The sequence below is a fragment of the Vanellus vanellus genome, assembly GCF_965231255.1.
Source record: "Vanellus vanellus genome assembly, chromosome: 4".
Lineage (NCBI taxonomy): Eukaryota > Metazoa > Chordata > Aves > Charadriiformes > Charadriidae > Vanellus > Vanellus vanellus.
Window position 1 is genome coordinate 62,207,761 of NC_138909.1, and position 21,723 is coordinate 62,229,483.

Consider the following 21,723-nt stretch of genomic DNA (forward strand, 5'->3'; position numbering starts at 1 on the left):
TAAACATATCCACTATAATTTATAACATTTAATCTTTTGACATTTAGAGATGAGTTTTATGTTGCTAGGTACTTTTGAGTGAAATTATTACATTGTCATGTGAGGAAATGCCATGGTACTAATGGGTGCATTAAAACAAAATGTTACACTTCAGCTGATATATCGTCTTGAACTTATTATTTATATTAAAATCAGTATAATTTCCACCAGGGGGATCTTTTGAAAAAGGTGATTTAATATAGTTGAAATTACATGAAACATTTTCCCACAGACTTAATGGCAGTATCATACTGTGAGAAATCTAGAAACGGTTGTAACTGTACATCTGCTAAAAAAACCCTAATATTGCATTTTAATCTTTTTTTCCTATATGTTACCATGTGTTATAAAGTTGAGGCTAACATATAAGAGGATTTTTTAGATGTTAAAAATGCTACACATGCAGAACATAAAAAATCCAAAAAGCAAGTACTGTTATGAGAAAAAAAATTACTCATTTGTTCAGAATTCAAAAAGTAATTTTACAATTATTCCATAACCAATGCATTATATAGTAACACAGCAAATATTATACAGTCTCACCACAGACGGTTTTAAGGATGATTTATTTCAACAGCTCAGTAACTATAAAAGTGCTGTGTTAAAGATTTCACATTTTATCAGCTGAACAATTTTATGAGGTGATGATGTGAATCTACATCCATCAAAGATCCTATTCCATGACGAAAAGTTAATGTTTCAGAAAACTGGAGCGCTCTCCTCGGCTGTGTGATTCTGACTGAAAGCAGTTACACAGCAAAAAGGATTGGTTTGGGTTCACATGTACAAACATACCGACGAAAAGCAGTATTTCTTGAGCAAGGACTTCAGTGAGTAAATAGCTTTCCACACAAAACATTTTGTTAAAAAGTTGAGAAGTTGACAGCAAAAGTTCTCATTAATAACTGAACTGAATTAGCCTATTTCTATAAAATGTAAAAAACCCCTCGCTTTGTACAGAAATAAAGATCCTATTAAAATTAATGTGAAGCCCTCTTTGAGAGCAGATGAAATGATATGACCCATATAGTAGACAGCAGACAGGAATCTGAACAAGCAAACAGGAATTTTAAAACATATATTCATTATATATATTTAAAATACCCACATTTAACATTGGCATCTATGCTTTCTTTTGAAAGGTGTCGAGCAGACTTGATCCTAAAGCCTATCCTGTAGTAAGTGTTTTGCATTTATCTATGAAACAGATTTTTAACGCATAAATACTGATACAGACCAAAACTCTAATTGCATCATAAATCAGAAGAGCAAAGCGCGTTATAAACGCGAACTGAACTAAGATCCACTTAATCTATCAACTTTTGGAGCAGTGAACAGCTTTCAAAGGCAACTGACAGGCGTTACGTTCACTGTTTTCAGTCTTTCTAATAAATATCCACTCACAGACACTTAGAAATTCATTCTAAAGTACAAATCTTATGCTAGCATCTACTTCTGTTTTACAATAACAAAGTAAAACCAGCAGAAGCAAACCAGGATTTTTCACCTGAATGCTATTTTCACTTTTCAAGCCTTTTCATTTCACAGCTTTTATCCCTGATGCTCTCTAAGTCTCTTTTAGCAGATCAGACACCACACCTACAGACAGCACAAACCACTTTACCTTCTGAAAAATCAATCAGTCCCAGCAAATGAAGCAGCTTCAGAGACGCAAATATAATCACAACAATACCCACTGTTTGCAGTCCCTCTGACTCCCACTCGAGAGTCAACATTCTTCCAACAGGCAAATCATTCCAGTCTTCACACCGGTTCGCAATCAGAGGGAAATTAGAGGATTTTACCAAGAGTTTGCTTTGCAGAAAGTTGCAGCGCTGTGAAGCAGCGCTGCACCGAGCCCTGGCAATTCACCAGCCACTCCAGCTGAGACAAAATATTAGATAAAGCCCCGCATCTCATGCTTCTCTAAGCGTTTGATTTCATCAGCAGCGAGTCCTCTTAGAAGGCTGAGGTGGACCGCGAACCCCCGGGTATGACATAGTATCCGGCCAGCGGCGTTACTTCAGAGCTGCTGGAGGAACATCTGTGTCGGAGCTGGAGACTTGGCTGTGTCAGTGCCAGGCAGAAAGGCTCCCTGGAAACTTGCGCTAGGGAGCACGCTGCTGCCAGCGCTCTGCACGCCTGTGCTCCCCACCTCCCCCCCCCCCCCCCCAGCCCGGCTTCGCAGCCCGGCCCCAGCTTCTCTTAGCACTATTTTTGCTAAGTTTGACAAACGACAGTTTGCTACAGACAGACATCTGTTTTCACGTGCGCTAAAACGCCGCGCGTCAGGAAACTACCGCCCTCTGCATTAGGAAGAATAACGTTCAGAGAAAAACTGTCCCTTCCTCTTCTCAAGCACCACCAGAATCTAATTAGAATCTTCAGTGGAAATGAGAATGGAAATTAAAGAAATACGCATCAGCACCATCGGTGCCTCCAGCTAGCAAAATATAGTGCTGTCAAGGAGACACGCACTGCCCAAACCCCTGCTCTGTAGCCAGGAAGAATGTATTCTTTATTGATCGAGAAACAAAACAGTGCTTTTCTGTCTAAAGCCGCGAACCTAGAAGTGTTGAACCGCAAACTCCGATATTTATGAATGGGAATTAGGCATTTTCCACAGCTCCTGGGAAGATTCTTGCACCCAGGATAGGCACCAGGGGAAAAGGAAAAGAGGCTTGTGATCCCAGCTGATGTATTGGATAGTCTGTATAAAACTAATTGTCCTGTGATTATTAATGTGATTACCAAGAGGATACTCAGTGTGAAAAATAGGATCTGAAGAATATTTATGCAGCACACGCATAAATATTATAAGGTTAGACCTAAATGCTTATTCTTGTGCCCATCCTAATAATTTAACTAAATCATGTCCACTGGTATACAAGGCACTAGAATAAAGTGAAAGGAAGTCTCAGAAAAAAGAATTTTAGACACCCTTATTACTAAAGAAACACATATGTTCTAACACCGAAAACAATCTCACAAATGATATCTGCTATCGACCACTCAGCTCGCTTAACTCTTTCCATTAGAAACAACTTTTCAACTTTTACTAACTTATGAGAAGCTCAGAAACTTTTATTTCTGTTCTTAAAGCCATAATAATTTTAAATCAGCATAATAGCAAATTATAACATTAACAACCTATTGTTTATGGAATTTGATAGGACGAGGGGGAATGGCTTCAAACTGGAAGAAAGTAGATTTAGATTAGATATTAGGAAGAAATTTTTCATTCTGAGGGTGGTGAGGCACTGGAACATGTTGCCCTGAGAAGTTGTGGATGCCCCATCCCTGGAGGTATTCAAGGCCAGGCCGGACGTGGCCTTGGGCAACCTGGTCTAGTGGGAGATGTCCCTGTCTATGGCAGGGGGGGTAGAACTAGATGATCTTCAAGGTCCCTTCCAACCTAAACTATTCTATGATTCTATGAATACCAGGTACAGAAAGAGAAATGTAATCTCCAACTCACTACCAGCTTTTTTGTTTTTCTTTGAAGGCTGTCTGTATTGAATTACAACAACTAATTAGAGTCACAGATTTTTTTATACAGGCAGGACTCTAGAAACTGCATATTTTTGTTCGTTTGAAAAATCACGTGTGTACTTCAGTTAATTTGAGGTTATATCTAGGCAAGATATAAGCAACAATATTCTTTGATTTTGCTCTTCTGGGTTTTTAATACTAGAATGCCATGAGTTCCGTATCATTTATATATGCTCTCAATCTGAATGTCACTTCCTTTCCCTATTAACCTGTAGAGCTGAAATAGTGCCTAAGAAGAAAGCACAATAAAAATAAATCAAAACAAATACATATCCTAAGTTTGCACATTCCAAATATGACAATGCTTTTGCTTTATATTGTAAAATAATTATTCAATATATTTTCATATTAAGTTCTATTCCTTTTAAAAGAAAATTAAGATTTTGTTTCCTCTTTTCAATTTCTAGTTATTCCATATCATTGGCTCCTTTTAAGGCTCTGACATGTTCGTCTTAACTCATTCCCATCTCTGACTTCTACTTTCTCCTTGAGTTTATTCCTGTTTGTTTTTATCTTTCTCTCAAATTTTTCTTCTTTTTCTCAAATGATGAAGCATGCCCAAATGTTCACAATATTTCAAGGCTTAATGCGATGCCAGAATGGGAAATCTGACCCATGTTGTTTTATAGACATTACAGAAACAATAAACCTAACTTAATGCAAACAATCATATTGTCTCAGTGAAAGAGGCCTTATTTATTGTTAATAAACAGTATCAAGGAAATTCTTAAAATGGAGAAATCTCTCAGTCTATATTCTCCTTTCATGAAGCAGGTCCAGGCTACTTTGTGTTCTTGATTTGTCCATTCACAGAAGAAGAGAGACCTGGATCCCTTCTATAAAATCAAAGGGCCACAGATTATTAATTTGATGAGTGTTAATGGCAAATTCTACCTGCTCAGCAAATGAGTTACAGAAGAATTTTTAAAGAATAAATAGTTAACTGGAGAACATCCTGTCGAATTAATATAACCGATTACTGACTTCAAAGATTACCTCCTTTAAAAAAGAAGTAGACTTTTCCTTTGTTTCTCATGATAGTTCTCTAAGCTGGGGGAACCACATACAGACCTTTTGAATCTCCAAGTCTTAGCTCTGAAAAGTAAAGCAGTAAGGATAAGAAACTATGGGGAAAGGAAAAGGAAGTGATGTATGAAATGTTTCCTTTAATACACCACGCAGCAGACTCAAACAACAGTGTCAACTTACAAAGGTGAATTCTTCTGGAAATGGTTCAATCAAAAAAAACCCATGCCTCAAAGCATTTGAAAATTAGATCAATCTTGAACAAGGAGATAATAAAACTCAGTTATACATATAGGGCCCCTCTTTGTATTACGATCCCTTCCAAAATGCATAGCCAAGTGTAATTTCTCTCACTTTGTAATTTTTTCAATTATTTCAAAATAAATATTCCTGTGACACGTCCTTATGGAGAGCCTGTATTGACACTACAAGCAAATTTTAGAGGCTGTTCAAAGAAAAGGAATTTTTCATTGATGCCACCCGCAGGATAGAAAACAAAACACCGTCCATTACATGAAGCACTGAAATGAAGGGCCGACAACTTGTAATATCCAAGCATTGCTCTGGCTCGTTGTCTTTCCCTAATTCTCGCTTTCATTTTTGATGCTGCCATGCATTCTGGTGGCGATTCAGTCATGTATTTAAGTTTGCATAAACTTTCTTGTGACTCTTCAATAGGTTGCGTGGGGGAAAAATAAAAAGCGCTAGCATTGCTAGGAAGCTATCCCATCTAAACAGCGCATCTTCCACTGGCTGTAAATTCCTCTTCACAAAAATTTGAAGCAGAACCTTTATCGTTTGCCGGACACTCGGGCGCTATCACCCTGTGGGTTTACTGAACCGTTAACGATGGGAAAGCATAACGATGTTAGCACTGAACTCCAACACAGAGCACTCCTGAATTAGCAATAAACGCGCACAAAAAAGTACACAAAGTAAGGGGGGGTATGTGCTGCAGCGTACGGCTGCGGCAGGTGCGGATGCATGGCAAGGCATGGCGTTCCTCAAAGGATGGAGTGAAGCAGTTCCTGGCCGTGGACATGCTCCTGCTAATTCCTGCCCCCAATGAATAGAAAAGCATAAAAAGAAGTATAAGTTTTTCTCCCCTAAGTTAATACACAAGAGACACCTGTGTTGAAGTGCTGTAGGAGGTATATCTTATCTCTGGAAGCACAGATCATAATTAAGTCCTGAACTGTCCAGAGTAGATCTGCCAAAATTCATGGGCTCTGCAAGAACAAACCCATTCTGGAGTCCTTACATTTTTTCACAAGCAATCCCAAGTAATTCCTGGCTACTACATTGTAAATAGAACGATTTATATATGAAATGCAATGAATATAAAAAAGATGCCTTAAATATGACAGTGTATTAAGTGCTAAGTAAATTTTAGATCCGATTGCTGTATGCTTGTAAAATACCTACTATTTTCCCCTACTTCTTAGAAGAAGAAAAAAATACTCAGAAATATTATTTATAAAGCTTAGATATGGGAAATTGAATTTTAATAATTTCAAAGTTGACTAAAAGCAGAGAAGATCTGCCATTTCAAAACAAACAATATTCTGCCTAATTTAACATATGACAAGAAGTAGCTAATGCTTGAAAGTAACGTGTAGGATGTTATGAGCTGAACAATTAAGGAATAATCCATTCTGAAATCCTAAAAGTAGCTAAATAATAATTCTGTGATTAGTGTATTAGGGTATAAAATTTCCCTATAATTTTATACGATTACACAGTTCTTTCAAAATTATCTGGTATTATCATACTTCTTTTACATACATTAGTAAACTAGTTTAATTCCAGCAAACTCTTACTTTTTAACTATAACCTGTCACTGTAATTAGCATAGTAAATTGAGTGTGTATTTCTCTTTTAATTGATTTAGTTTTCATAAAGAATTTTTACTTTACTTATTTTTATGCTTATAAGAAGTTTTCACTGTAATTTATAAACTCTTCCTCTTTTCAATTCCTTCTGGCTTTTGTACATGAGAGTAGAGAAATATGAATGCCTACTCGATCCCAAATACATTAGTGTTTTATGTCTTTCCACTATATTTTTTTAATATCTGCTTGTAAACAGTATCAGTCTTCTCAGGCTTTTCTCAAGGAGACATCTCTTCATACTTACAGTGATTTTCATTTCTCTTCTGTGCAGACATTCTAGATTTGCTGTTGTTTAATGTAGAATGGGGCTGATCAAAATCAAATCGTTTTCAAGGCAGTAATGTATTATTATTCATTAATTGACTTGAATTGTATTGCTTTCCTAAGTGAGGCAATCTGCCCAGTGTTGTAACTAATTTACGGGGGTGGGGGGCAAAGTCTTAATTGGCTAGCAATAATAGTTCATTAGACTCTATTTGATAATTTCCCCCAATGTAGCTGAAAAGGGAAACTGCTGATGAGTTAGAAATAGAAACAAAATTTGGAAGTATTAATTAGCTGCCCTTCTTTCTGTACTCTGTTTTCTAGAGGGAAATGTCACTCAGCCAGAAGAGAGAGAAATTGTCAAATAAACAGAAAAAGGGCACCTATGTGCAGGTCAGATGAACTGCTGAGCTTCAGCTTCTCGTTCATGCCAGATCTGAGCTTATTAGGAAAGTTATCTGGCAGATAATGAACTTCTCCTATTAGTTAGCCAGTAAGAAATCTGTTCACAGGCAATACTCTACTGTTTTCTACACAGAAAAGTTTTTATCTCAGATCTGCAGAAGAAAACTATGTCCACTTGAAAGCATTTAGAGAACCAGGAGAAGCAATTCATTTATGTATATCCTTTCAAGAATTATTCTCGGGGTAAAAGAATTCATATTTTATAAATGCAACACCTCCTGCATACACTGCTACAGCCAATCACAGAACATCATGTAATTTTCCTAAAATGCTTAGAAAAATGAGACTAACGTATGGAATCACTTTGTTCATCTCGTCAGTGCTGCAGCGACTGAGGACCACAATATTGCACTAGCAGATTACTTATCCAACCAAAATTGCAGAGAAATTTTTGCTAGTTAGAAGAGCTAGGTAGAGTGTAATTACCCAAGATTAAATTTCTCAGGCTTCATATATCATCTTTAATATTTACACTGAGTGCCCTAGAACTTTAATGACTGTAAGTGAACATAGGTTGAGAAAGAAAAAATTCAACACCTGTACAGGCAAGATAAGATTCACTGGTTTGTAATCAAGGAAGAAAATATGATATCCAAGCTTCTGAAGGTTTGGTCTCAGAAGTAAATTACACTAAAATACTGTTGCAGCTATGATTTTCTCATTTTACTAGTTTGGTTCTAGGCTACGGTATAGGACTTTATTACTTTTTTTTCCTCTTCATTTTCACCTTCTGACTCTCACTTGCTCCTAAGAAGCTTTTGTTCTTGCTTTGATCTAAATCAAAGGACCGCTGCCATTACTGATCTGAAAACAAGAGTTGAAAAGAATCCCACAAGACAACCATTACTAACCCCCCTCCCCATGCCATAACAGCTACAGGTAGTTTCATTTTTCTATAAAATTAATTGATGAAGCATGTCATACAATTATGCTTAAAATAGCTAGCGTGCAAGTGGATTGTAAATTAAACGGCATGGCCATGGGAGTAACAGTAGCATTTTAATTTATTAAGCTTTAGCAAAGCATTACAGAGAGGCTATCTCTTTCCTAAACAAGGTTAAATTACATTTAGTAATAGTATGTAATGAAATTCTGGTTTGTTTTACTGCAAAGCCCACCGGCTTGTTTGACAAACGAAATTATTTCTAAATTATGTGACTACGTCTTCAGCCTACAGACCTGTTTTTCTTCTTATATTAAATCTTACTTGATCTTGCAGCAGCAGGAATTGCCACTACTAAGTTTGTAAGCATAAATATATGTCTACACACGAGAAGTGCTGTATAATGGAAATATCGGGGGCCAGTCAAACCCAACTGCTTTTTGAGCTATAATACAACTCTTTTATCATAAAGCTCAGACTGGGTTAACTTAACCAGCAGAGAATCATCAGTAAAAGTAAACTTGCCCCAAAAAAGCTTGCTGCAGATTTGCTCTAAAATTAAATGATTGCTGTTCCTTTGGCCATTAAACTACTTGAATGGGAGTGCAAAAAGTATTTTTTTAGAAAGCTCAAGCCCAAGGCATGCCTCACCTGCACATTTTTAATTTGCATCACTCCTTTTGAAGCATTATCTGAGTAAATCGTTGACCTACCTTCCCTCTGACTAACATTACATGCAAGACATGCTCTTCCTGCTTATAACAAAACATTATTTTTTTTCCTGCATGACCCTCCTCTTCTTCAATCCTTTCATGTTTGGAAAGAACACAGTAATAGCAGTATCTGACCTGCTGATTTCCGTCTTTCACTACTATTTTTGTAATTATACACCAAAGCAAGAGAACATCAATATCATTACCGTTTTATTTATGCACACAAGGAACTACTGGGAGGCCTACAGATCAAGCTGGTAGAAATGATGGGACAGAGCAGCAACACTCAACCTCCACATTCAGTCATTTTCTGTTAGCCAAATTATGAATATATCCACTTACACTTGCCCACACATCTAGGAAGCTATGTTTTTATGGACTGGGCAGTTAGATGAGCTCAGATGAGTTCCTAAAGAAAGCAACAGGTGCTTTCTGCTGTGATGAATGAGAAGAAAAATGAAGCAGTATGCTGATAATAAAAGTCAACATTCTAGTAACCAACAAGAACACTCACTATCCCAACTTCCAAACCAACCATCTATCAATTTAGAATCCTCAACCTGTCCTGTTCAACACGACTATTTCAAAACTGCTGTGTCTGGCTCCCTATGGTTGAACTAATGGTTGGCAATTAAACTAAAGAAAAAAAATGTATTATTAAACAGTCATAAGAACATCACTACTGTGCAGCTCTTCTTGTGATGCACCTGGCTTTCTCTGATATAAAATAACCCACGTACAATAAATTTCTGTCCTTGGATTTTAGAATGGTGAAGCACTGTGTTTTTCCATAGCAACAGGAAAGTATTATAAATGAAGTCTGAAGAGGCTGACATACTTCTACATTTGATGTACTTGTTAAAAGATGAGTGTATCTGTCCTATAAAGATGAGCTACAATAAATTAAGCCATATTACATGGCTGCAGCACATGCAAGAAACATAACTACCCCCCCCCCCCATCATGATGTTGTCCCTTATGTGTACGTAATAAGACTTGGACTATATGTGCACAGATTTGACTACAGAACTGCAACACGTGGTCGCCATTCAGAATTATGCAATATTCAGAATGATTCCATTGCATTTGCTTGTATGTTATTGTTTATTAACAGCTTCTGAAGCATGTCATTATTTATTTTCTTGTTTATCACTGACAAAAGAAGATCCCTCATCAGATGAGACCACACCTGGATTACTGAGCCCAGTTCCTAGTACAAGGGAGACATGGACATACTGGACAGAGTCCAGAGAAGGTCCTTAAAGATGTCTAAAGGACTGGAGCTTCTCTCCAATGAGGAAAGGCAGAGAGAGCTGGGACTGTTCAGCCTGGAGAAGAGAATGCTCGGGGGGATCTCATCAACCTATATCAGTACCTGAAAGGAGGGTGCAAAGAATGGAGCCAGGCTCTTTTCAGTGGTGCCCAGTGACAGGACCAGAGGCAACAGGCACAAGCTGAAACACAGGAGGTTCCCTCTCAACATCAGGAAGCACTTTTTTACTTTGATGGTGACTGAACATTGGCACAAGTTGCCCAGAGAGGCTGTGGAGTCTCCATCCTTGGAGATATTCAAAAGCCACCTGGACACAATGCTGGGCAACTAGCTCTAGGTGGTCCTGCTTGAGCTGGGAACCAGATGACCTCCAGAGGTCCCTTCTACCTCAACCATTCTGTGATTTTGTGATTTACATTCCTTCCAATAATATTTTAGAACTTCCTTTCCTGAGCAAAAACTTTTTGGATGATCTAGTTTTTCCCATTATACAATTTGATTAATTTTTATAGGCAATAATTTTAGGGTTAAATCTAATCCCATGTACACTTGAAAAGAAACCTTTTAGGGACAGATGTCTTCTTGCTTCTGGACACTGAAGAATTTTTTTCAGTGTAGGGCCTGAAATTCACCCAGAATGAATGGGTTTACTGCTGAGAAATGGCAGGAGTAGCAACCAAGGAAAATGAACAAGGATACAGGGATATAAATGCATATAATCCCCACACTGGAAAGGATTTTTTTTATTATTATTTTTCAGGGCTTTCATTCTATTGGGAATCCCAGAATCTAAAGCCTTCTAATCCCCCCATCAAAAGTATAAGCTAGGCAGAGAACTAATAGTTCAGGAAATTTAAAGGTTTTGTGAGCTACACTCCCAATCTTTCACAAAAGAGGGAGAGGATAAAAAATTATGGAGAAGGGGTTGGAAGAAATAATATAACTTGATGTTTCTCTGCTCCTAATGCATTTTTTTTCTGGGCTTACAGCGCTATCCCAATGTAGGAACCTAAAGTGATATTTGAGGATCCATGCAACACAATGAAAAATTATCTGCTCCAGCAGTTTTGCTGAACTAGCACTCTGAAAGGCAGCAGCACTATAAAACCGAACCGTGAAGGGAGCATTGAGCTTATGATGCCTTGTTATCACCTAAGTAAGTAAATGGAAGGTTACAGCTCTTCCCTGAGGAAGCATTATAATGTCCAACTAACTGCAGCATCACCAGGTTCGTGTAGGCCTTGAAATGAGGGAAGAAACAAAATACAGAAGCACTCCATCTTGAACTTCCAATAAAACTTCAGACACCACTGTCGATTCATAGAATCAAAGAATCCCAGGTTGGGAGGGACTTCAAGGATCATCTGGTCCAACCTTTCTTGGCAAAAGCATGGTCTAGACAAGATGGCCCAGCACCCTGACCAACTGAATCTTAAAAGTGTCCAACATTGGGGAATCCACCACTTCCCTGGAGAGATTATTCCAATGGCTGACTGTTCTCATTGGGAAAAATTTTCCTCCTGTGTCCAATTGGAATCTCCCCAGGAGTAACCTGTAGCCATTACCCCATGTCTTTTCCCTGTGACTCCTTGTAAAAAGGGAGTCTCCATCTTCCTTGTAGCCACCCTTTAAATACTGGAACATGGTGGTAAGGTCTCTCCTAAGCCTTCTTTTCTCAAGGATGAACAAACCCAGTTCTCTCAGCCTTACCTCATATGGCAGGCTTCCCAGGCCTTTCAACATCTTTGTGGCCCTTCTCTGGAGCCTCTCCAGCCTGTCTGCATCTTTTTTTGTACAGCGGGGACCAAAAGGGAACACAGTATTCCAGGTGTGGCCTGACAAGCGTTGGGTAGAATGGGACAATGATGTCTTTATCACTGCTGGTGCTGCCCTCGTTGATGCAACCCAGCATCCTGTTGGCTGGCTTCGCTGCAGCAGCACACTGTTCACTCACACCGACCTTGTTATCCACCAGGAGCCCCGGGTCCCTTTCCACAGAGCTGCTCCCCAGTCAGGTAGATCCAAGTCTGTACTGCACTCCTGGATTATGTTTTCCCAGATGCAAGACCTTACACTTGTATTATGTTATTGCAGGTATCGAACCTTTTCCTCTTTAGTAGCTTTGCAGGGTTTACCACAGCCTCTAGACTATCCACGCTTACAGCTTAGATAAGCAATATTCCATTATGCACAGCAGGTTTGTGAGTCATGAGAAGTTCATTTTCACATGCTCCTTGACACGCACATGGCCATACCCAAACTCCATAAACGAGACACCTGTATGTCTTCCTCCTGATAAAACAACGTAATTTGGAGCTGGCTGGATTTTTAAGCCATTTTAAAGCCATTTTCAGCCATTTTAAAGATGAAGAATATTTTTGCTGCCGTTAATACTTCAGGAATCATTTCCCCCCAATAATCATCTGTGCACCAGGGCTATGAATTTTAATTTCTCTAATCTTCTCAGAAGCAATTTCCCTAGCTTTCCAATCATGCTGCTCTTTTCTGAACTCACTCTAATTAGGCAAAACAGTTGTATGGAAAAAGTTTAGTAACTAGTTTTCAGGTAGAGTTAAATTAGTCATGAGCAAGACTGTATGATGAGACAGCCAGCCATAGCCTTAGAATTTCATTGACATCCTCCTCTCGTAAAGATAACATTAAATATTGAATAACATTTTGTCTTGTTTATTACTCAAAAGCAAATAAATTTAAGCACCCCTTTCCCCCCAACATTAGATGCCCATGTATGCCCTTAGTTTTCAGGAACTCATATTTCAGTTGAGGTACCCCGAGAGCGTGCCAAGACTTCAGCCCCTTCCCTCACTGCGACTGCTGCTTGTTTTGGTAATGTTTATTTTCAAACTTATTCTTGGACATCTTTCTTTGCCAATAGTGACAGTAACACACACTGTCTTTCACTGAAGCAACTCTGCGGTACGCTGGAGAGTAATTAGGCTGTTCCAAGGCTGCCTGAAAAGGTCTGACAGTTTGTTTCTCTGTCCCTAGCATGATGTCCCTCCTGCGCTTGCTTTGGTGCTTGTCTGATCCTGTGTGAGCTTTCACAGATCATTAAGCCAGACGAAAAATAATTTGATGTAAAGAAAAAACAGAAAGTGGAGCCTTTGTCCTCAAGATACTTTGCAGACAGTGCTCATTTCACTTTGAGTACTGATCTCATGGTTGTAGTCCAAGACTCACAATCCCGTGTGGGCTCAGAAGAAGGACAAAAACCGGACTCTAACGGTGAAAGAGCAGGCGAGCAAGGAAACAAATCCTGGGCGGGTTTTAACTGACATAGCCAGCACGCAGATACGGCACGACAAAGTCAAAACTTGCTGTCATACCAGTGTGTGCAAAGAAAAGCAGTAGTCAAGCAGCAACAGCGTTCCTTACTGCGCGGGATTCAACGAGATACACAGCCTCTATGCGTGCATGCAGTAGCAGAAAACCACAGTTTAGTCCAGCTTTGTACTTTCAATGTGTTTTAAGATTAATCCCGATTTACGCTTCTTAACATAAGTATACAGGACGTGTTTATAGAACTAGTACCTCTGAAAGGTATTCCTTAAATTTTCCGATTTGGATCCTGGCTGTAGGAAGAAGTTAAGTTCGTATCACATGGTGTTCAGCCAGCCGGTAAATTCTCTTGGTGAATTCAAGTCTAGTACCTTTTTTCTTCCTAATGAATCACACTGTCTATCACACCAAAAGAGATACGTATGATATCTGCTCTGAGTCTCAAGCTAACAGAACTCGGTGGCTGTCTCTCTCCTTCACTGCCAGAAGGTTGTTGTTCACTTTTAATTGTTTTGGGGGAAAGGGAATGCAACTGCAGGAACGGTTAAGCAATATTTGCTGCCTTATTTGTTGAACTGAGGTTCCCATTTAGCAGAGTGAGGGAATTTCTGATCTCCAAAGAAGTTTCTCTGTGGTATTAACGAGTTAAGAACTATAAATCTTTTTAGTGTAGATGGAGGAAAAAACACAAATATAGTTGAAAGGTTTGAACAAATACAATAATTTCTCCCCATCCCAAACCCCGGTGCGTACTAGATTACGTGGAAAAACATTCCCTATGGATCCCTAAGTTTAAAAACCATATAGCTATCAATACTTTTCTTAAAAAAAATAATGTCTTAAAAATAAATAAGTCAAGATATTGTCTTTTTTCCAAGGTACTACTTACACAGAGTGTTTCTGAAGGAGGTTAGGAATAAAAGGATGACACAAAACTAAGGAGGTTTTATATTCTTCAGGAACACACGTCAGCAAAAGGCATGTTTCCAGAAAGCAAGACACAAAAGTTAAGGAATAGTCCCAACAACCTCAGCCTCTCTGGAACCTTCAATCTCCAGTGAAAACAAAATGAATAAACTCTAGGCGTGAAAGAGTGGAGTTCAGCTCACTTTTGCTCTTTCAAGCTTTCTGGTGCTTAAATCAGTATTTTGCAGAGTACACCCTGTGCTGACAAGCAGTAGGGCGAGTAGAAGTTCTCAGATCGTATTTGACAGGAGGGGCAATTTTAGCCCACTTGTGGGAAGAGGAAAATGGTCGTGGACAGCCTTAGAGTACCAGATCCAGATGCCAGACCCCAGCTGCAGCCCTATCCACAGTCTAGGCTCAATGATCTGCGTAATACAGCTTTCCTGAAGAAAAAGGAGAAAAAAAGCAGGTACCACCACACACTACAGGGAATAATTGCCTGGTGTTTTAGGGGCATCTGCAGCATTTTGAAATACATCAAGAGCTGTTTTGCAAAGAATAAAGAGACTGACACGTGGTCCCAGGCATAGCTGCACATTGCTCTATGAAGCAATTGGTGGGCAGTGACCCTAGTGATTCCGTACGGCATACTCTTCTTAGTTCAAAAGTGACTCACTCTTTGAGTAAGAGTTTAGCTTTCACCTTATCATTATTTTCAGTAAAATAAATGTTGAAAATCATTTTTTCAGCCAGAATCATGACCTGATGTACAGAAGGACAAAAAAACCCAGGAGTAAGAGAATGATTAATACTAAGAAAAGCTTTTCAAGTTTATGTGTGGTGTTTTTTTTTTAAAGGAGACTTTGCTTCGGAATTTCTTGGTTCAAATTTGGACTCGCACCTTATACAATTCAAATAACATTTCTGTGCAAGTGTTTGAATTTTAACATGTAGAAAAGTCAACCTGTAAACAGGCACTGCTCTATATGTAACTATAGCATGAATTATATTTCAGACAACTCAAACACTGCATATGCCAATATATATCAACATGTATCAATACATATCTTATATAGTTTACTGGTAAATTTGGTGATTTCTGTTAGAAGATAGAGGATTTTTGTCTTTTTAAGACTTACTTTGTTAAAACCAGCCTTTTGCTCTTGAGCAAAATTACTAAAACCCTTAAAATCATAACACTGTAATCTAGTATTAGAATTTAGAAGTTTAAAGTTTGAAAACGTCATCTTTAGGACGATGAATGAGGGAAAGATTGCGTAGATTTTGTTTTTTTTTCTAATTAAAAACAAGAAAAAGAAATATATGTTAGCAGAATATTAAGTCTGTTAGACTCGAGACACAGAAAAAACGCAAACTATTAATGAATTGTAAATTTTACTCCCTTTAGACAGGGATGAACTAGATAACCTCTGTAGACCCTTTACATTTCCTTCCCTACTCCCGTACTTCATCCAAACCCCTGTAGGATATTTATATGCAATACTTAATTTCACCCATGGAAGTACATGTTAAGGGTGTAGACTGACAGCAGGTAAGTATATATCTGGCATCTAAAGCCTACTTTTAGAAGAGCATGTATAAAATATGCATCCGCCTCCACTAACGTACTGTATTGTAACGTAACGTATTGTAAAATAAACTGATTGGATCACAACATCACAACAAAGAGACGGTTAGGAGACAAACCAGTTAGGAAAGCTAGAGAAAACAGGTCTCAAGGTAGACACTTAAAAATTTGTGGAAGAAAACATCAGGTCCTTAATGTGGCACTTCTGATTCAAGGATGTACACATCAGAGTGTGTCCCCCAGCCCAGTTCAGCTGCCTGTGCTCAGGGTCAGCTCCCTGGGGAGCGAGAGCTGCTTGAGGAGCCGAGACTGACCATGAAGCTGTTTGAGAAAGGGCTGGAAGAAATCACACTCTTTCTCTCAGGAACTGCATTTTCATGGAGGGTGTTGCTCCCTTCCAAGGCTACAATGCAGTCATACCCATAAGTAAAAAAAGATATATCTTCTACATCAGCAAAGTTTGCACATGGACTACTGATAAACTTAAAAGGAGAGTCAAGGAAAAGATTCTCTAATTCACAATAACCTCTAATATACGAGTAAATATGCCATGAATGTTTGAGAAGACAGATCTAAGCCTTATTAACCAACAGCTATACTTATAAGATGAACACAAAATACTTGTTCTGCATCACTGGCAATCTGTTTGTACACAGTATAACAGACAGAAGTTAATACATTTTTCATTTTTGGAACACTAGCCAATTGCAGAATAAATACCAAAGAAGATTTATATTGTTATTGCACTGAAATATCTCAGGAACTTAGCCCCATAAAATATTACGCCACTTTGATCCGTCTGCCATCTTTTATCCGTTGCTTTCATTTTCCTTGAGAAGGAAGAGCAGCCTTTCTCACACAGCTGTAATCATTCTAGCTGTGCCTCCAGCACTCTATAAAAGAGTGACTATCTACATCTGTTAAATCTCTTTATTTCCCCCCCAAGCTGCAAACCAATTTATAATGAATAGCAAGCACCAATCTGCTTCTAAATTTAATGGAAGAAATATCTTCATTGTGTTGCTTCTTCCTTCCACCGCTGCTGTATTTTTATCTGTTAGCAGATCATGATCCCTCCAGTTAAAGCCTTTTTCTGCTAACAGAGAGAAACACTTCAGTTCCCAATTCTTTACATTTACGGACACATCAGATTCACCAGATACCGCTGATACAGTTCTGCCTGTGCTTTGTTTAATTCTGTGGTTCACTTCTGCTGCTTAGAAAAGTCAAACTGGTTGTGCTTTACAAAACTGGACTGAAGGAAAAGAAAACAACAGAAGTGAGCCAGAAGATTGGGTTCAAGTAGTTTAGCTGTAAAAATCTCTGGAGGATTAGCTCAAACCAATGAAGACCATGCAACTTTATCATATTCGGTGATCCTAGGTTTATTTTTAAAGAGGTTGTGGTGCTCACACTTCTGGAACTACTACGTATCACTGAAGTATGCCCCTCCCTTTCCAATAGTCACTGCTCATTTGTCAGTAATTGGATGCTTTATTAAAATCTCAAAGTAAAAAACAAAATTAAAATAGAAAGTCCTTGCATCTAAGTTACTAGAGTTACTAAGTTTCTGCTCCAGACAACTAGCCCACCAAGCCCCCAAATCTAATACCTAATCAATCTAATTAAACTCTAGCTGTATACACGTGACCATATATACAGTTAACAATGAGTCAACTATGTTTACTAGCAGTCCAGATGCAGGGGCAAAGAAACCGTTGCAGAAATTCAGGATCCACTTTTATAAGAGAAGTTATCTCCATCCCCCACTATCCCTCTCCCAGTAATGTGCTACCACTTCAATCCTGAATAAACTCTGACTCCAAAATGTACCATTTGCCAGTGAGGACAAGTATTGACCCTCCTATAATATTAAGTCTGTTTTTTTTTTTTTTTTTTTAAGGTCTCTTTGCAACAAAAAACCCAATCTGCCTAAAAAGACAGACAAAACCCTGTTAGTTTCTCAGCCATGTTTTATCTGTCATTTTGGTTTGTGTTCATAGATCTGTGCAGAGGAGACAGCAGTACAGAGCCTGAGAATCTTTCTTCAAATAGAAACATTCCTATACAAAATAGAAGGAAGTAAGGTTTTTCTCTTTGCTTGGAAGCTGAAACGTCTTTAACGAAATTGCAAAATTCTAAGAAGCTTTATCCTAGTCTATTTTATTTCAGATTAATAAAGCCAAGTATGTGAAACTAAAGTGCGGTTTTACAACTTATTCTGTACATGTTAATCTCTACAAAGGTAGCTGCAGTACAGTTGTGTCATAGTATTATGCCATTTCCATTTCGTATATTCTGCTAGGTAAGTACTGCAACTGCAAATTAGTTTTGATCAGTTCTGCCACCTGCTAATAAGGAAAGCTACTTTTGTATGTAGTAAGCTGTTGTGCTGAATACTGAGAATGGTATTTCTGCTAATAATCACTAAGACAACTGACAGGAAAAAGAACAGGTTTGGGGTTTTTTTCTCTTTTATTCTTTCATACGGAATATCATAATGAGGTTATATTCAATGGATCCTTTCTGGCTGTGCTGTTTCAAGTATTAAATACAAATTAGGCAATATTAGCTTCAGGTTCTCAATTGTATTGCTAATATATGGGGAGAGTGAACCAGGCAGTCATTAATAGATGACTGAGTACAGGTAGTTAGAAAATGCAAAAAGTAAAAGAGGAAAGAAAAAATGAGCTCATAGGAAGGAAAAGGGAAAATACAGCAACAGTAGGAGTGATTATCTGGCTTCTGGCATGATTTAGGCATTGCAAACTTTTGTTTAAATAGCATAAATAGAATATAAAAGTTAATTATTTCTCATTGAGTATAAAAATTGAAGTATCCCCACTCAATAAGGGCAATAAACAATGTTAGATGAATGAACCAAGAGCAATGCACAGTTGGGGAAGACAGCATCAACAGACAAGACATTCACAGAGAGAAAATATTTGTAGCGCTCCTGAATGTAAAGAATGGCACCAAGTGATGTCTGGGGTCAAATTCATTTATATTGGAATAACTGAAATTAAGGCTCACATTCCAGTTACTATTCACAAAAATAAGCAAGTCCAATAGTGCTATAGACCCTTCAAGTATTTTGAAATAGGTATTTTCTAAAAATCTATTCAATCTGTTCTCTCAAAGGTTAAGGTGTTGGTTTTTTTTTTTTTTCTGTTTTCCAAGTGAACTTGAAATATACCTCAAAATATATTAAGAAAACATATGAAGAAATATATATATACCAAAAAAATTTCTTTTGGTGACACATTGCACTTTCTACTTCCAATTTTTGAATATTTGTAGATTTAAAATACAAAAGTAACAGATTTCTATTGATGCTAAAAGGGGTACCTATCCATAAGATTTTAACATCTTTGTTAAGATTGTAAAATGTAGCACAAATTAGACTCTTATTCTAGATCAAGAACATTAACAGATACCATGACTCAGTCTCATGCACTGAAACTCATTTATGCTATCTCTGCCTTGAAGTAAATGCTGAAGTATAATTTATTAGAATGCACTGACAGTAAATCTGGTAGGTAGAACATAACCGATGCCCACCCCCTTCCAGTGATTTCCTCAATTGTATCAGCTAAAACAAGCAAATTTGCAGTTACTTCAAAAAGTAAAAAAAAAAAATAAAAATATTGCTGCATCATAGAAGTTCCTCTACTTCTTATGCTAGGAAATATGCCTTTGGATTTTAGTTTGGTTTAGGACTTTGATTTTTTTTTTTTTTTTTTAAGATATTATATGACCAAATGACTATGGACTTCAGTACTTCTGACTGTCCATTGTGTGATTGCTGTGCCTTAATAGTAGAACTGCAAAGGCAAGGCATACCAACGCTGATTAATATGTACTCTACATAATCCTGTTCCCCACTGATTTACTGTTTTACTCGATAAATGGAATTACTGAGTATTTTAACACTACAAGAACCTAAAGATTCACATACTGGTTTTAGATAAGAGTATTTAATATTCATCACTCTACTGAAATAATGAGACTAGCTCTGCTTCAAGACATCATCTTTAGCCAGGATAGCACTGAAGCAGCATGTCCTCAAGATGTACTGAAGACAGAGAAACTTGAACACATACATAAAGTTACCGGAGGAATTACATTTCTGTATTCACTGCTTGCATAAGCAATGTGCAGCACTGATGTTACAGAAGGAAATAGAATTAAAGGGCATTGCTAAATGTTTTGGAAAAGTTTCACTCCTCTGAAATCCAAGAGCAGGTTTACTTGATTCAGAAAGAATATAGACAAACCTCACCACCAGAGACGTTAACTTGATAGATATTTTCTGCATGTTTTAAGAATTGTATTGAAAGTTCTAAAGAGAAAAAAAAAGTAGAAAAAAGCCACATCCATTGGCGTAAGTGACATGACAGACAGACAGGAGCAGAACCTGAGCTGAGCTACATCCATTAGGATATACCGCTAATGAAAAGAAAGAAGCTGCACACCCTGATAGGAATTCTGTTATTTACAAATACCAGCCTATTTAGTAAAACAATTATTATATATTAAGTAAAACAATTTCACATCAATATTGAAAAAAAGAATAGTTAAAGAATGCTCCTACATTGACAGGTTGTAATGGCTGTGAATGTGGTACAAAATAAAAATGACACAGCCTCCTTGTTCACGGGATAATTCTGTTATTTTATGAATTTTATGCTGCTATGAGCATTCCAAGATAAAGGATGTAAAATACGGAAAGATAAATGTTGTTGTAAAACTAGTTTCAAATGCTACATCTTTCTGTCCTTCGTAGCTTTTTTGACTTGGCCGTAGTCAATCAGCAGTATGCTGGGGATGATGTAAGGATGCAAATATATACACATTTGAAGTAATTATTTTCAACTTATACATACAATAAAACAATTTCCTTCACATAAAGATCTACAGTAAGTTCTTGTTCAAATGCTGCATGGTCCAGGAGCTCTTGCACTAGCTTTAGAAAATTAAAACCCACCTTTGCCAAAACACCATCACGGTGGTGGTTAACTGTTTCAGGGCAGTTTGGTGGTTTTTTTGTTGTTTGTTTTTTTGTTGTTGTTGTTGTTATCTTCTTTCTCTCAGGAAAATATTCAATTGTAAGCTTACTTTGTTAATATTTGAAAAAAATATTTCAGATTCTATTATGATAGCCATTAGAAATGCTATTGCTATTTGGTCATTCCCATCACTACCTGCTAATGCTTACAGTTCCATTACCAACTTCCAATAACTTTTACTTTGAATTTTGCCGCTCATATTTTTGTCATCTTATTAGCTCAATCCATCGCTGCACACAGAAATTAAAGAAAAGGATGAAAGGTATGATGCTTTTGATTTAAAAGATTTCATTCCATATGTTTAATCATAATAAACAGACTGTCAAATTAGCAATTAAAACAAGTGGAGAAAAACCTGTAAAATAAAAAAAAATAATCTTTTTAATAGTATTCATTCACAATAGAAAAGGAATTTGTTTTACTCGTTATATAGCTGGTGAGGATAAAATTAAAAATAAATGCATATGTTCCATATAATTAGTGAAAAATACATTGAATTAATATATTTAATATTTCTTAAAACCCTAATTGTTTAAAATATGGAATAACACAGTAATTATTCTACAACTTAATAACATGAACAGTAATCAAAGTCTCACGTCATTGTATTATATTTATCATACTTAAGACATGCCAAATGCAGGCTTCCTACACTTGCCTAAACTTTGAGTTCTCCTGCCTGTGTTTCACATTATCCTTATCCAGTTCATTTGAGTAAATATAAGAATGATGGACACATAGGACTTCACACTA

The 21,723-nt window shown here is 37.4% G+C and overlaps 1 protein-coding gene across 8 annotated transcripts in view; it reads right to left on the reverse strand.

Annotated features, from left to right (window-relative positions):
• Positions 1-21,723, reverse strand: part of KCNIP4 (potassium voltage-gated channel interacting protein 4) — a gene marked incomplete at both ends in the record, with an annotated part of 462,294 nt that overhangs the window by 115,946 nt on the left and 324,625 nt on the right. For 2 of the 8 annotated variants that reach the window (XM_082482842.1, XM_082482838.1), the window contains one exon: positions 1,664-1,775. The exons of the other annotated variants lie outside the window; for them this stretch is intronic. In XM_082482842.1, the coding sequence (XP_082338968.1) occupies positions 1,664-1,775 (112 nt within the window). Of the gene's footprint in view, positions 1-1,663; positions 1,776-21,723 lie in introns of those variants that run through there. 8 annotated transcript variants of the gene reach the window in all.